Raw genomic sequence first — 12,551 nt, forward strand, 5'->3', positions numbered from 1 at the left:
TGTTTGGGCAGTCACGTACAGTGGTATATGCTGAGAGACAATCAATCAAGAGCTCAGCCAGGCCCATTAGTCGCTTTGGATTAAAGAGTCGCAAGTATAAACTAAATGGTTTGTTTGGGAGACCTCGGGCAAGGTAAAATGATGTGGTCGCTACAATTAGTTCGTTTGAAATGGAAACTTTCCTGAAGCTGTGTTTTGGAAAACCTGCCTGCACATCCAACAAAACCTGCTGTGTTTTAAGTCACGACCAAGGCAGCTGACCGTAGTTAGTCATGCATGCTAGCCAACAATGACAACATTTCTTCAAGCCTCTTTTTTACACGGTGTAGTTGTAGATAATATCACATGTATCATGAGGCTGTTTTTTTTTTTTTTCTTTTTCTCAGGGTTGAGGCCATGTATACCATTCCGCCATCCACAACCTCTTTTCCGTCAGGGAAAGGTTCACGGTAGTCACTTTTTTTGTGGACCAGCAACCATTCATCACCTACCCAATTGAAACATTTTTGGTTTGCTCCAAAAATAAGTGCAAAAATGTCAATCTATCTGTGTGGCCTAATATTAAATTATCTGTGCTGTGGACTGACTGTAGAATTCATTCTGCAAGTGGATTTGTCATCATAGAGAAGTTGGTGAACTTTTTCCAAAACACCACAGATGATTTTACAAATAATAGCAAAAAGAAAAGGTCAAGTGGACGTTCTAGGTATGACTATAAAAAAAAAAACTCAATTGTGGCAACCTGTGACTCAATGTCAATTGAATACTACACGCTTATGTCACAGTGTTGCGCAACATTTCGCCATCATCACAATCCATTTTTTATAGCCTGAGTTTCTGTCCAAAAAACTTTGAGCATCACGCCTCGCACATCCTGCACCGACTGCTGTGATCTTCACCATCAAGCTAAGCTTACTCGACACCAAGTGGTTGACTCAGTTGTCTCTTCATCGCCACTTTTAAAACTTCTGTGCCACTCAAACTTTTGATGACTTTTTGATCCATCTTTAAATATCTTAACGGTTTGGCCTTCTCTTACTCACGCATATACGAGCCGCTCAGCCAAAATCTAAAGGCCCACACAGCACACTGCTTTCCAACATCTCAGACGAGATGCAAAAGCTTTTCTATGGTAGTCCCTGTTTTGTTTCTGGAACATTCTTCCTTTTAATATTCAATCCACATCGACCCTACAAAAGGTTAAATGTCTTCTTGAGAATCACCTCTAACACAAACTGAGCTTGTTTTGTTTTATGAGGTAGTTTCATTGAGTTTGTTTTTATTGCATTACGTTTTATTGGTCTTATCCATTTTTCTTTCATTTATTGGATTTCTCTTTTAATGTGTCTGGTTTGTTTATTGTACAGCACTGTTGGCAGGAAGAGTTGCGAGAGATGTGCCACATAAAATGTTGCTTTAATTTCTTAATATGAAAGCAATGTTAGTAATAATACGGCCTACAAAAACTATTTAAATGTAGATTTCCTGATCATGTCATACTCATGCATTTGCCAGCCACTTGTTTAGTCATAATTATGTCAGTCAAATCATGTTTTTAATTCTCTAAACTGTGTTTCTCTTCAAACGATGTTTGAGAACCTAGTTGTCATTTATTAACTGGCAATGAAACAGTTGTAATTAGCTTCCCAAAACAATGGAAGCGTGTAACAACAATAATTATCTTTGCCACTCTTGCAACTGTCGTACGGATTTAACAGCGCTTGTCCAAGCACGACGTTGTCAACCTTCAGCATCACCCGATGAGTGTGTCATTCTGTTGACAGTTGGGTATGTCAACTTGTGTTGTTGCTACGGCAACACTCTCATTCACCTCAGAAGTTCTGAAGTCGTGATAACTCTTACTTTTGTTTAATTTAATTTTCAGAATGTCAAGCCTAAGAAAACACACAAGATGAGATAGTGACTTGCAGCACTAAAGTCCAATAATGTTAATTACATTAGAACCCAGAGATCCTGGTATAGAATTTCAACAACGATCCTACGTAATTTCATTTTAATCTTACATCTTAATATTGGACCACTTGAACGTCAAATTAAAGTCAACATTTCATTTTCTTCAGTACATAAGAATTAAATGACATGGTCAGTTGTGTGTTCTAGGATTTGTGTTTTGTGAGGCGCTATCAGAGATTTTAAATACACATGCAAAAATATTCACTTTCAATTATTGGCATCAATGACCTTTGGCAAAGATTTTCTACTAGGAAAATGTCAGCCAAACAGAAAGATAGTTATGAGATCACCCATCAATCAAAGTATCAACACACGGAGGGTAGCCATTTTCCATTAATGTCCCCAAAAATCAGTCGGGACAGACTCCAGCTCACTTGCGTCACAAATTTAGGATCTTCAGTGAACCTAACCAGCTGGATAGAAAACCATGCAAGTTGTGAGTTTGCAGTTTAACATTCCATTTGCCTCATCTGTTCTTCTGTACTTGTGTGAGTTGGAGCTTAGGGAAGAGCTTTGGGTCTTTGGCCGCCAACGTGACAGGCGCTGACCACCTCCTGGACAGAGTTTGCTGCAGCTGCTTCTCTGATGGATGTTTTGAACAGGACTTCTTCCAATTTGGTGTCCTAAAGTTTACAGATAGACTGAAGGTTAAACTCTTGCTGCTATGATTGGGCCAGTCAGGCCTGTCAGGCAGTTTCCCAAAACCAGGATCCAGCCATCCATTCACAGTCCAGTCTCTGTTTCAGCTCCATGCCCAGAACACTCAGTGTGACAGCGGGCTGATGAAATGAAAGCTTCACTTTCCAGTTTGGCACGGCGTGCCGTCACTGGCACAACGAACAAGAGCCTTGTTATTTATTTTAACGTTATTTGTTCACGTTAAAATTCTGGCCAACAATAACATCGCTTTTAACTGAAGTCATTAAGGGTCAGCTTTCAAGCTTGAATGAATAAATCCAAAGCATATGAAAAAAAAACAAGGCATACCTGGGAGGACATTAAAAAGGAAAAAAACGTGATTGGTTAGTTGTAGTAGTTCTTATCACATAAGAGATAAAGCCTAAGGTTAACTGCCTACTTCAGAATTTTATTTTATTTATTAATTGGAGAATTTGAGGGGTGGCAAGTTTTTCACATCTCTTAATAGATGTTACACATCAATATTATTAAGAACACCGTGTTTAGATGAAAGGGGGCAAATATTATTGTAAAGAGAAAGATTGATTTAATTTCCCCTTTAAGTGCAAAGTAACATCCATAGACAAATTTTGTGTGTGTGTGTTGGAGAGAGCGAGAGAGCTGAACAAGTAATGAGGTTGAAGAGAGCAGGATGACGCTAGTGATTTTGCAGATGAGGGAAATGAGGAGAGAAAAGAGGATTATGTGGGAATGTCGAACATTCTGTGAATATTTAAAAAAAAAAAAAAGGATTGGTAAAGAGAATAGAATATGTAACCACAGCACAACCACATATGTGCGTGTGACCAAAGATCCAATCTATGCTATTTTCAAATTGTACTTTTGATATTACAGTAGTGCCCTTCCCTTACACTGTGTAGAGTTCCGTCCTTTTTCCAAACAGCTTATGTAACATGGGACTACGTAGACATGTGCACAACGTCACACACACACGCACACACACAGGCCTGTGGATATATCAGCATGGGGTCTATTTTTTCCAGTGACACTCATGTTGCTTTGTTCTCAACGGGATAAAGGTGGCCCCAGAGAGCATACTGCAGATCCCCACCAAGAATCGCCACCCTATTTTCTACTTCTAAATGTCTCACCTCAAATACATCATCAGCAATTTGTGCTAGCATAAAGTCCTACTGTTCAGTTTGGGCACCGCTTGGAACATGTTACATCATTTTAGGTTAGATTTAGCGGTATTGAACCCAATCAGACTTAATTCTCGAGGTACAAGGTATTATGTGCATTGCACTTTTAGAGAACGGAGGCTCTTTATATACTTTGTATTCCCGAAACGCGGACGGCAAGGTTTGTCCTGACCCATGCAGGGAGAAGTCTGATCGGGCTTGACAGGGTCAGCGTTGTGTTAGCAGGTACTTGGTGCCAGCTCGTCTGGGCCTCTTGATGAGAAGACTATTTCAGCAGTCACAGAAATGCCAACGGCAAGAGCCAACGTGTGATGTGTCTACAGTAAGTTCTTCAAATTATGTCAGACCACAAAATTTGCCGCAGGACGCAACCGGAACAACAACTTGAGCAGGGAAAAGCCGAGCTATCTGCGTATTTAGAAATGTGTTTAAGAAACTGGATATTGCATAGCTAAATATAAAAAAAATAAAATCAAGATCAGGAAAAAATGGCTGTTTTCTTGTTCATTTTAGTTGTGTAGTTAGCAGGATTAAAACATTAAGCAATGTTCATGACCTATATAGATTCAAAGCGAGTCTTGCACAAACAACAATATGTCAAGTGGAGGTACTGAGTGACCAAATTGAAATGGACATATTTGAATCTTGAGGCGTTATGTTAATCTGACCGTGTTTTGACAAAAAAATGCTGTGCTATTTTTAAACTCTCATGCATAATATGTGATAAGTGCACCAGCCTGTTAACATCACTACATCAACAGCTGTCAACATCTGCACTGCTTGCACATCACGTCAATCAGGTTTAATCAAACTGTACAGCGATTAAGGGCAAATCCAAAGTTTCACCCTAATAAATCTCTTTTTACGCACACACACACACACACACCCCATGGCACTGAGTGACTAATCTACAATTAGCACTTGTCTCCCAGGCAATTCATTCTTCTTCCATCCATCCATCCCTCCTCTCCCTTTCTTTTATCGATTTCCACTCAGAGAAGTTGAGCTTGTTAGGGGGTCTTAATACCAGCTGTACTTATTTTTCTCTTTCCATTACATATTAATCGGAGGCGCTACACAAGCTGCCAGTTGCCCATCATTCATTAATTTTCCATTTAGTGACTACGGAAAAGAACATCATCTATAATTAGTACAGTTCTGTTGTATATTTTGAAGGGATGGAAGATCCATGCTGTCTAAATGTTTTGTTTCAATGCCGAGAATTCTTAACGTGGTATTAATCAAGTGATTATTTCCATCCCCTCATACAGCAGAAATATTTTCTGTCAAAGCTGTTCTGCATGTTTTTTATTGACCAATAACACCTTCAAATGCTTAGCAACAGACACTAAATAGTCTGGTTTTAAAAATATTCATTTTAGGCTAGATTTTCTGTCTAACATTGCATGATACAATGCTGAGAATACCTTCACTTGTTTTTGTTGTTTTGTTTATCAGCCAGCAAACCGAGGTGAACTCATCCTGACCAGTCGAGAGGCACCGAGAACATCTCTGAGCTTTCATCGGTGTTCAATCACGCGTGCATGCTGGCTGCTCAGGAAGGGTCCTTTTATCTGCCCCTAAACACACCAGTGCATTTTTTACAACACCACCTTTACTCCATTGGTCCACTTTTAGGATTGATTCTCAGTTCATCCTGTCTTACATTTGTATTGATTTGACCATTTCTACCCCTTTGTGCTGTTGTTTTTTTTTTAATGATTTGCTTTAAAATCATACTGCTCTGCCCTTCGGTTTCTAGCTCCCAGAAGGCTTTCATATGACATTCGCTTCTGCGTTTCAATAACTTGCACTCTTCCCCCCCTTTACTCCCATGTCCTTCCTCCCCCCCCGAGAACATTTGCGCTGACTGCTTCGGGGGAGATAACGCTTGTGTCAGACAGACACTATTCTGCAATTCCACTGTAACTGCTACACGCAAGAAATAGGCACACTGGAAGATAAAGTTAAAAATAAAATAGAGGCGAGAGGTAGGAAGGTGCTAAGCTATGCAGAGATATTTTGAAAATATTTGGTAATTTTTCAAACATAAGATTTTTCCTTGTGTGTGGTAATTTACACTGTCTGTATTGTGCATTTCAATCAAATGCAAAGGGGTAAGTTCATAGCTAAGAAAACTTTGACCAAGTTAGAAGTCAATGTTGTCTCTTTTCCATTTCCAGGTTTGCGATCTGCAAGTCAAAAACAAAAACCTTTCTTTCAAGCACAACCTTAAAAATTAAAATCAAACGTCGACATCGTGTTAAGGGTTTCACAAGCTTTATCCAAGCAAGACCTAAAATTCACAAATGGGGTCTTATTCAAGTCAAGTCATGTGACTCAAGTTCTCCACCACTGCCTCCGCCTCTCAATGGCAAGGCCCATCATTCACACTCATATTCACACTTTCAGAAATCAGAGGCTTAATTTCATCTAACATGCATGTTGCTCAATTTGGGAGAAAGTTGCAGTAAACCCAAACACAAGGAAAACCAGCAAACAGGTACGGTGAGATTCAAACCTCAGATTTGTGAGGCAGTCTTGGTCGCTGTGCTACTCATTTGTATTGACGTTGTAATTATGTGTTGGATTAAGCCATCTCTTCATCTAAGACAAGATGAAACCACAGTAATAGTCTATATTTTTAGTTCTCGTTCCAATCAGCCTCTACCCAAGCTCGAACAGGGCAGCGGACGAGAATCATCAGTCAGAATAGATTGAGAGACTGGTTGCCATAGAGACCATGATAAGGACCTTTTCCCTTCTTTGTTTGTCAAGGGCTAGTAATTGGTGATCAAGTTGAAGGGCCAGGCCAAAGGGAGGTAATCAGACTCAGCACAGCCTGGTGGCTTTTGCACAACGGAGGAAACACTGCAGGACTCGGGAAATGTGTGTGCGCATGTGTGTAAATTCTCGGATGTTTTCCTGACTGTCAGCTGGAAGTGACTGACAACAGTGTTAATGAACGAACTGTATGATGTCCCACACGACTGCCAGCTTGAGGCAAAAGACTGTAGGAAGAAAAAAAAGAACAAGAAAAAAAGGAAAGTGTCTGTCAGACACCCTTCGTTTGATTTTGACATTTGTTCTCTAGCTGTCATTTAAACACTTTTGTGCATTGATGTACATTGTCACCACATGTTGTGACTTTCTCATAAATGAATGAAGAGAGATTGAAGATAGCACCAGGTGAAACTATAAGGGAAAAACAACATTGATTGTAATAGTGCAAAGGTGTGCTTAACAATCTTTTGTTTTGCTATCTGCTTTTCTGTCAGTTGTCCAAATATTTTGAAGATAAAATAACTCACCAAGGCCCAAGGAAGGTTGGGCACCAGTGATTGATTTATAAAATGGCAGGCACACCCACTTTATAGCCTAATCACAGTCTTGTGATCACTTCTGTGGGTAGAAGCAATTTACTTGCTCAATCCTCAGGCTCCAATCCTGATCATTATGGTAACAAAATCAATATTTGCCAGGGGTCCAGCATAATGGGTATGGTGACCAGTAACTCATTTCATGAAAATTGTAGCTCATTACATCATGACAAGAAATAGGGTGGATAAAGTGTGCTAAAAATCTTGAGCTTGTGTTACAAGAAAACATGATTGGAAAAAAAATGTGTAGTAGGTGTGCACGATTGTTCACTCTGATTCCTTATGTATCAGAAATCTCATCTTTTTTTGTGATATTCTATCAGAAAGTCAAGCTTAAATGTAATATCTTGCACCAGACAGAAATCCCTAAAGAAAAACCATGCGGGGTGTCCCACTGTGCTCAATAGAACATCAATGCTTACGTATATTTCACACACACACTTGCCATATTGCAATCTTTTATGCAATCACACAGGCCAGAGACGACATTCGAATAAATGCATTGCGTCACTCATGTAATCATTCACAAAACACTTGCTAAACTGTCAGAATACACTGCAAATCCTCTGGTGTTACTTCAACACCCAGTGTGTTCATTTTAACACCGGCTTTATGCATCCTGATGTTTAAGATATAAAGTGTTAAATGTTCAACAACTACTATTTTTTGAAGCAATAATATGTAGTCTTGACGCTATTGAGTCTCACTTAATAAAATATTTGAAAGTTTTAATTCTAATCACTATACTTTTACAAATGCCAGTCCAGACAACTCTTCCAAAACAAAATGTTATGTTCTTTCATCATTTTCGTGTGACAACTGCCGATTTTGCTGATACACAAAACACATTCTCATTCAAACCCAAGAGCAGTCTTAAAAAAAGCCATTGTTTTAGTAGGTAGTGACAACACAAGACATCACCTGGTCTGGATAGTGTAGCATCTTTCGGTGCCTTATTTGGACACTTTGACAACTGCCTGTTTGACCATCATGGACAAGCCTTAATCTCCTGATGGCTGTTTGGATGGTGAGCGGTCTTGCAGATTCAATGGGCCACCTTCATAAGAAAAACAGATGAATATGGACAAAAAAACAATTAACACTACATACGCAACGTCATTTCCTATAGGCAGACATATCTAAATTTGAAAACCCAAAAGTTTTTTTGGGTGACTCAATACTCACATAAATTGGTGAGGCCTTGTCTTCCAGATTAGGAATTCCAAAAACCGGGATGATGTAGACATGAACTTTTCACATGAACCTTTCAATGCAATCAAATTGCAGGACACTTGGCTTTTCATAGTTACATATTGGGGAAAAATGTTGGGGAAAAAACAAAATGCATAGTGTTTGTGTCCTGTGCAAGTTGCCTACACCTGCTTCAACCAAACAAAACCTCTTCATGAACCCGATTGGCCGTGTAGCTAGCCCATGTGACAACGTGAGCTCACATAAAATACAACTATTGGCCAATCTGTTTTCAAATAAATCGGATAATCAGAAAATTCAAGTGGAAACCAAATTATGAGGCCTTTTTTAAAAATCAAATACCAGAGATGCCATCTTGCATGGAGGAGAATGATGCTGAAAAAATGGTCTCAACTCTAACCATTCAACTTCAATTCTTACTTTTTAAATTGACACCAATCAACAGGTGACAGCCTATTTTGGCAATTTATCAATGTTATATCCTTGACTACTATTTTAGTTGTGAGGGGTGTTAATGCAAGCGTGAAACAATGTCCCTGAATGGATTTGAAGTGCATCGTCAAAGTAGTCAAAATATGGCTTGCTTTAACACGTTTAAAAATATAGTGTTTCATTTACTTTTTCTAGTGTGTGAGTTGCACAATAAATTTCAACACTTTGCTTCTTAGTTGGATAAATGTATGAGAACAGTCACTAAGGAATGCTTAAAAATGATTTAAAAAAACATTAAGTTGTGCTTTGACAAGTCTAAACTAGTTTAAAGCATCAGGGAGGGGTGAAACGGTCTCTCAACATTGTAAACTGAGGGTGCATTAGTGTATAGCATGAATAAAATATTGTTTTTACATTTTCTTTATTGAATCAATTGAAAAGGATGAGACATTCTACCAAAGATATTATCAGTAACATAAAGGAGGAAAGGGGGGGGGGGGTAAAAGAAAGAAACAATAAACAGAGAAGACACATTTAGAACTCCTCCTTCCGCAATCCTTAACCAGATAAGCGGTAGGAAAGATTCCAAATTGGCATCCGTACAAATGACAAAAGTTCCATTTGTTCAGCGTGACGCAAAATGTGTGCTGCTGACGCTCAGCATGAAGCACAGGTCACTCTCCCCACACTGTTCCGGTATTGTGTGCAAATGAAGGGCGCAGCCGCCCACAGGTGACCCACGAGAGCCCAAAGCTCCCCCCAAAAAACTCACTTTATCTCCATCTTCCATTTGTCTCCACTTTGAACACCTCTGGTCTGTCTTAGTGCGTGTGATTTATGCAACTACCGCTATGACCTATATAGCAAAGGCCATTTGGAATGCACGCGTGCATACAATTATGCATCCCACTGTGTTCATCCCCAGTGGGTCTCCTGTGCGTGCGGAAAACGTGAAGGTCTCCTACTGTGCGTGGGTCCCTAGCGGGGTTCTCCGGTGTGTGTCTTGAGGTACACACTGACCCTAATGTGTCACTTGTGCTTATAGCAATAACCACATAACCGGTGGACCACCATGAATCACTCAAAAGACACAAACCTCTGCAAAGACCCCCCCCCCTCCCTTCCCCCACTTAACCTTGCATGATGACTTTACATACATCCCTGTGACATTCTACTCCAGGCTTGTCTATAGGCTCCACTTAATGCCATGAAAGCCACACGCCAGGAAAAGTTTGTCCAACAGTTGTCACATTGGACATACATCATGTTCCCAAGGGCCAGGTTGACCTCACACAATTTGCATTTTACAAACACAGTGGAATGTCCATTCATCTTTTAGCGAGACTTTTGTGCAATCATTTTATGCACAAGCTGGAACATACACACACAAATTTGGCATAAAGTGTTTATTAGAGTTCAAGAAATAAAATAAAAAAAGAACTGGCATGATTTATTTTGACAGTCAGATGAAAATACCTCAGCAGTGTCTACCAATTACTGATCAAACAAGTGCTTGATTAAGGATAATGTATTTATATATATATTTTTGCAAATTGACATTCATGTTAAAGTACACACATGGAAGTTGGAGCTACCTTTATTGATGGAGAACAGTAAAAAAAACAAAAAAAACAAAAACGACTTGTAACAAGTATCCTAAGAATAAGATGACAGAAACATTCATCTGTATTAGGTCTCAGAAAATTAGAAAGGCCACAGTTCGCTCGGAACACTCGACGTTTGATAGCTTTAGTGAGAAAAACAACTTCCAATTTGCATCTCATTGTTAATAATGAAATTGTAAGAAGTGGGGAGGAAATTGTTCTAATCACGTGGATTGACATGAGGGCTGTTAAGCGACAATAAACACATTTCACACAGTTGCCCACCCCCAACACACACACACACTATAGTTAACAGTGTAAAAAAAAAAAACAACAACTTCAGAACTCTTCATCTTGCGTCCACTGTAACCCAAATAAATAATTCACACGAGGGCATTGACCTAAAGGTGGCGATTTACAAGCAAATGCTGGACAGTCAAGAGCAGTCAGACACAAGCGATTGTTTCGGCATGAGACATTCATGCAAGTTCACTAATATGAAGTAGTGGGGGCCTTGAAATAAGTGACAATAAGAAAAACAAAAATCTGGACCACATTACATGATGCTTTGCGTACAATGGCAATGATTGCATTTTGAACTGCAGGGTTACCATAACATATATTTATATAAAAAAAAAAAAAAGAAAGAAAAAGAATTCACTAAAATAATAATGGCACCAAAACAGTGGTGCTTTCAAGCAAATCCTTCAAAACAAATACACGATTGCAATGAAAGTTTCCTTCGGGATGTGCTTCAAGGCTTGTGGTCCATGATGCAATGCAGTAATGCGGAGGGCGCACGTCAATGCGCACTTGACTCTTGCCATGTTGGAGGCCATTCAGGAGCCCATCAGTGATGAAAACTCCTCCATCAAAGTGTCCAAAACACATTCAAGTATAAACTTCAACTGTGCAGGGAGAATCGAATCATGTCTCTCTTGTCCATTCACTTTTAGTCCACTTGACTTCCTCCTGTTTCTTCATTCTGGTCACTGGAGAGTGGCGAGGTCGCCTGATAACGCCAAACACCTGCCCTGCAAAAAGATATACAAGCTGTAAATCTCCTCGGCTGCTCAAAATCCATACGTCAGACATTTCTGAACCATGGTAAGAATATACGAAGGTTTTCAAAACATCAACACAACTGTGACACTCCTGCTATAATGTTGTGGCCCTTGCTACAGTGAATATAAAAAGTCTACACACCCCTGTTCAAATGGAAGATTTTTGTGATGTTTAAAAAAACAAAAACAAAAAAAAAACAAGACCAAAATAACTTTTTTTTTCTGCCAATGTTTTTTGACCTATAAAACCAAATTAAAAAAGAAAATCAAGAAAGGAGATAAACAAAGTGAGAATATGGTTAAAAAAGTGTGCACAACCTCGTATATCGTCAGAATTCCTCACCAACTTGTGTTAAATGGGAGTCAGGACATGCCCGAATTCCATTTCAAGTGCCTCAGTTTAAACACAAATAGAGTTCAGATCTTCCTGTTGGCTTTTCCTGACATTTGTTACCATATCTTAAAATCACAAAATCCTGGAATATATCCTCAGCATTTTTCCGAAAGCACGTCAATGCTTTATCCCACTGGGCATCTAATAGATGAACTCCACATAGTTTTGTTGAGCTTTTCTGTTTTTTATGACATCATAACAGAAGCCAGTGATGGCAAACAGGGAAAATGTGACCGGAGAAGCACAATTAAATGTGCAGCATCTCGGCCGGCCATGGCAGCTGCAGCGCAATAACCCGCTCAGGGCACACAAAGGCTGCTTTTTCATCTTTGATCTCTCTAATGTTGGCCAAGTGCCATCAAGATGGCTCTGCTGCTCCTCAGAATAAAGACCTACAGAGACGTGAAAAACAGCGATGAACATTTCTGTCGGAAGGGAGGTGGGGGGGGGGGGGGGGGGTGACTAGAGCTCATGAGATAGAGAAGCAAAACATGAGGAGGCTAACCTATCATGAATGTTGGCAAACAAGCTGGACATTTTCCATTGAAATTCCAGCTGCACGAGTTGCGCTGGCCTTGACCAGGGGGATGGGGATGGGAGGGGGGGTCTTCGTCATGGCGATTTACATACAGCAAGCCTGCTTAATGTCT

General features: G+C 39.7%; 2 protein-coding genes across 11 annotated transcripts in view; both read right to left on the minus strand.

Moving 5' to 3' along the window:
* Positions 1-8,669, minus strand: part of pde2a (phosphodiesterase 2A) — a 104,689-nt gene extending 96,020 nt beyond the window's left edge. For 2 of the 3 annotated variants that reach the window (XM_085917150.1, XM_085917149.1), the window contains exons 1-2: positions 8,381-8,669; positions 8,117-8,252 (exon numbers count right to left, since the gene is read on the minus strand). In XM_085917150.1, the coding sequence (XP_085773276.1) occupies positions 8,117-8,252; positions 8,381-8,499 (255 nt within the window). In that variant the 5' untranslated portion in view covers positions 8,500-8,669. Of the gene's footprint in view, positions 1-5,242; positions 5,396-8,116; positions 8,253-8,380 lie in introns of all 3 variants that reach the window. The other variant, XM_085917151.1, reaches the window with a different exon arrangement.
* A 1,569-nt stretch (positions 8,670-10,238) lies between these two features.
* Positions 10,239-12,551, minus strand: part of arap1 (ArfGAP with RhoGAP domain, ankyrin repeat and PH domain 1) — a 28,365-nt gene continuing 26,052 nt past the window's right edge. For all 8 annotated transcript variants that reach the window (XR_015066653.1, XR_015066652.1, XR_015066650.1 and 5 more), the window contains one exon: positions 10,239-11,477. The gene's annotated coding sequence lies outside the window, so the exon portion shown is untranslated. The remainder of the gene's footprint in view (positions 11,478-12,551) is intronic.

Source organism: Syngnathus leptorhynchus, chromosome 7, assembly GCF_054491065.1.
Source record: "Syngnathus leptorhynchus isolate UIUO chromosome 7, UIUO_Slep, whole genome shotgun sequence".
NCBI lineage: Eukaryota > Metazoa > Chordata > Actinopteri > Syngnathiformes > Syngnathidae > Syngnathus > Syngnathus leptorhynchus.